The sequence below is a fragment of the Triticum urartu genome, chromosome 7 (genome assembly GCF_003073215.2).
Source record: "Triticum urartu cultivar G1812 chromosome 7, Tu2.1, whole genome shotgun sequence".
NCBI lineage: Eukaryota > Viridiplantae > Streptophyta > Magnoliopsida > Poales > Poaceae > Triticum > Triticum urartu.
In genome coordinates, this window is record NC_053028.1 from 619,418,696 (window position 1) to 619,423,025 (window position 4,330).

At 51.1% G+C, this 4,330-nt stretch overlaps 1 protein-coding gene across 1 annotated transcript; it reads left to right on the forward strand.

The window, feature by feature from the left end:
- Nucleotides 1–2,823: 2,823 nt before the first annotated feature.
- On the forward strand, nt 2,824–4,091 carry LOC125521968 (ethylene-responsive transcription factor 3-like). Its single transcript, XM_048687035.1, has one exon. The coding sequence runs from the start codon at nt 3,133–3,135 to the stop codon at nt 3,727–3,729; it is 597 nt and encodes a 198-aa protein (XP_048542992.1). The 5' UTR covers nt 2,824–3,132; the 3' UTR covers nt 3,730–4,091.
- The last annotated feature ends 239 nt before the right edge of the window (nt 4,092–4,330 follow it).

Sequence of the window (4,330 nt, forward strand, 5' to 3'; positions counted from 1 at the left end):
CGAACCTGGTTAAACACCATGTTCATCGTCCCTTGTTCCCCATTGATCCTAGATCCACAGCTTGGGACCCCCTACCCGAGATCTGCCGGTTTTGACACCGACACAGACCACATAGTCAAAATACCGGACAAACACATGAAAGCATGACATGCGGCTAAGGGGACGCAATGGCAAGAGGCCATGCCACAACCCGACAGTCACCTGGCAGGAATGAAAAACCCGACATGATGAGACCGACACACACGCCGAGCCAGACACTCATTCCAACGCATTTTGGGATGTCAGCCGGCTGTCAGCGCCACGGTCTGAACGGACGCAGTGTTTGAGATGTCTTCCTGGACTTTCAAAATGAACTTTGTGAAGTCATCAATAATGATAAGCCAGATATGAAATCTTCCCTGCCTCTATTAGTTCATTATTTTACCAACGTGGCACATGGAGTCTTAACGAAGAGTGGATAATTAAAATAATTCGACATCACTCTCTTAGTTACACGAGACAATGGTAACTAATGCCAAACATATGAATATCTAACTTCGTAGCAAACTAGTGCACCCCCTCGTACAGTCCTACTCACTATCTTCCTTCATAACAAATACACTCGCACTCTCATCTGATAGGCTGTAACAAATTGTATTGTTAAAGGGTGCTCACGAGCTTAACGAGATTTAAACGAACTGAGCTGCACATGATTTTTCGCTCGTTTAACTTAACAAGCTTAATGAGTCGAGCCATAACAAACACGAGCTTAACGAGCCGAGCAACCCGTTAATCCACCAATTCATCAGTATTACTTTCAACCTCAATCAGTGCTCTTGTATTTCTGTTTACAATCTAAACTTATATTTTCTCCGTTGCAATTATCAATTTTTACCACAATTTTCATTAATCCATGTATCTAACAAGAGTATTGAGACGGGTAATTTCACTAGTTTCGTTGGGGACCAAGACAAGTGTTATAGCTGTGTGTAGGTACTACTCATTGACTGTTTCAAGCTCTCTTACTGGTTTGAAATCTTAAGGCCATCCGCTGGAGAAAAGTTGTTGCTTGCCTACAAGTCTTCGCACCTGGGGCCCTACCAGCTTACTAGATTAGAGGAAGTAGTGCCCCTAAGGACCAGTGCCCGGAGCCCAATTGTCGTTGAACCCTTGGTTTAATCTCAAGAACTTGACACCAATCTCGCAATCGCCTACGGATGACGAGAAACCCTAACCTCGCCGTCCCAAGTGATTGCCCTTCTCCGACCCTTACTGCTCAACAGGTGAGCGGAGGACTAACGTGTTCCACTCATTGAACATGGGCTATGATCGGTCCATGACTCCTGGATGTCGAAGCGTCCTTGGGGTGATCTGGTAGTTCCTATGGGTTGGAGGCCGAGGGTTAGTCCGAGACATGGAACAATGGAGGTTTCTTTTAGGGAAACACTATTGTTATGGGATGTAAATGCGGTAGAAAAATTACGCCCATCCATTGGAATTGAAAGAATTATAGATTTCTTTGTTTTCCACTGGGGATTGGGTATCGATGGACTTTCATTAGGATCTATTTTATTGACAAGGACATCTCTTATGTTAATAAAACCAAAGAGATGGATATTAAATGATAGGAAGTGCTAGGAAATGAAATATAATGAAATTGAGCTGCTTTGGGCTTATTCCCCAAATATTGTCAGTGTTTCTTCTCCTAGAAAAGAAGTTGACGACCCGTAGACCTTACACCTCCACGCGGCATTGCTCCGTCGGGCTTTCGCCCATTGTGGAAAATGTTCCATTGCCGCCTCCCATACAAGTCAGGGTCGTGTCTCACTCACAGTCTGGGCCTTGGTAACACCAACTAGCTAATTAGATACAAGCCCCTCCTTGGGCGGTGAGCCGATAAGAATCTACGTCAGGGATCCATCTAATCCACCCTGATGAACGAATTTGAGAAGGATCGAAGCCTGGAAAACTGACCTAAAGAAGAAGCATTGCCATCAGTCTGAGGGCCCGCCTCTAGGAGGACTAATACTCTAGCCTATCTACTAGCCAAAGCTAAGGCACTAGGATTCCCTCCTCGACATTGGCCATCGGAGCGGTAGACGGAGGGGATCCACGAGCTCGCGGGCGAAGATCGAGGGAAGAAAGGCTTTGCCCTAGTCGCCTTGCAAGAGGGGAAATACTGACTTCAAGCATACCATGGTAGACTCGATAACAAAGATGAGTTTTTCCCAATGTCCGACACAACTCGTGGAATTTGAGTTTTTAGCTAAAATTCAAATCTCCTAATGTCTAACTGTCCTAGCAGCCGACATTGCCAAGATACAATTCCAATTCATGAAATTCCATACCCGCATATTATCATCCAGACGACGTGAAGCATCCAAATGGCATACTATTAAAAACTTGAATAGAATTACACAAAGCAGGTCTGCGGATTTTAGCTTTTGGTAAATTGAGTTCGCCGAAATTAGCCGTTGTTTCTTAACCCCAAATCACTCTTACTCAGTAGTTCGTTGTCGGAGCAGAACACACGCACTGTGCTCGAGTCTACAAGTAAGGCACCAGAATATCGCCGCCTAATCATGCCGCCCCAAAATTACTCTCCACTAACCCCGAATATGCCCCCGGGACGGGCGGGTCGTATCCAGCCGGCTGCGTGTGTGCCGTAGAAATTAGAGCAACGCGAGACGCGACGCGACGCGCCCAAGCAGAAAGAAACAGGGGCAGGAAGGGACGCCGACCCCAAATCCAGGCGTCGCCCAGATTTTAATAGAAAGAAAAAGGCACGCCACCCAGACCCAACCAAACCAGACCATACCATACCGCAATCGTAGTGGTGGAGCAGGGCCGGATCGGTAGCAGTCGCACGTACTCCAGCGAGTAGCGTAGGCGTAGCGACCACCACCAGACCAGCAGCAGTGCACAGCACCGGGCAGCCGAGCCGAGCCGGGGCGTGTGCCCGCGTGAGGAGGAGAAACCAAAGCAGGCGTCCGTGCCCCATCCCCTCCCTCCCTCCCCCTTCCGCTTCCCCACCCAGGCAGAGGCAGAGGCAGAGGCAGGCCAGGGGGCCGAGGGAGCCCAAACAAAAACCACCAAGGGGAAGAAGGGAAAGAAGCACGCACGCCACTGTGACCAAACCCTAGGCCGGCCGCGATGCGCAAGGCGAGGCCGCCGCAGCCCCAGCCGCAGCCGTCGCAGCAGTCGCCGGAGATCCGGTACCGCGGCGTGCGGAAGCGCCCCTCGGGCCGCTACGCCGCCGAGATCCGGGACCCGGCCAAGAAGACGCCGATCTGGCTCGGCACCTTCGACTGCGCCGAGGACGCCGCCCGCGCCTACGACTCCGCCGCCCGATCCCTCCGCGGGCCCACCGCCCGCACCAACTTCCCGCCCTCCTCCGCCACGCAGCCGCCGCCGCGCCCTCCCCCTCCCCCCGCGGCGGCCGCCGCGACCGCCACGACCAGCCAGAGCAGCACCGTCGAGTCCTGGAGCGGCGGCGGGCCCCGCGCCCCCGCCAGGGCCCGCAGCGCCGCCCGAGCGGGCACGGCCGAGGAAGGGGAGGAGGACTGCCGCAGCTACTGCGGCTCCTCCTCCTCCGTCCTCCTCTGCGAGGATGGGGACGACGCGGCGGCCTCCCGCACCCCGCTGCCCTTCGATCTGAACATGCCGCCCCCACAGGACGGGGCCCTTGACGCCGCGGCCGCCGAGGCTGATCAGATGACCTGCCGCTACGACACGCTGCTCCGCCTCTAGCTCGACAACGACGACGAGAATAGCAAGGATTCGTGGGAGGGGGGACTGGGGAAAGGAACGAGAAAAGCGCTTGCCCCCGCTCCGCTCTGCTCTGGTCCGTCTTCCGATGATCTCGTGGTGTTCTCTCTTGCTAGAAATGGATAATTCTTGCCACTTTTTTTCTTACTTTCTTTCCTTCTTCTTTTTTTCTTCTTACCACTTTGATTTGATATGTGAATAATTCAGTCATGTAAGCTGCGAGCAAGGAAATCTGAGCTTTTCCTTATCTTTCTCTGTGGTATTTCAAGAGTGATTTGCTGCTGTTGTTGTTTCATTAATTGGAAAAGGGTAATCGAAGGAATGAAGAAAAAGTATTTGACAGACATGCTGCCGGTGATTGCCACCGCTTCACCATTTCAAATCTGTATGGCTATTGCAAGTGCTGAAATGCAAACCATCATATGTAGTAAGCATCATGAATTGAGTTATCTCAAAGTTTTAAGATGCACAAATGCTGAAATGCAAATTATCATTATCCGGATGTCTTAATAAGTTGTATATGAATTAGAGATCAGTCTATACATGGTGATGCGGCTGCTACTTGTTACTGCTGTCTCATCTA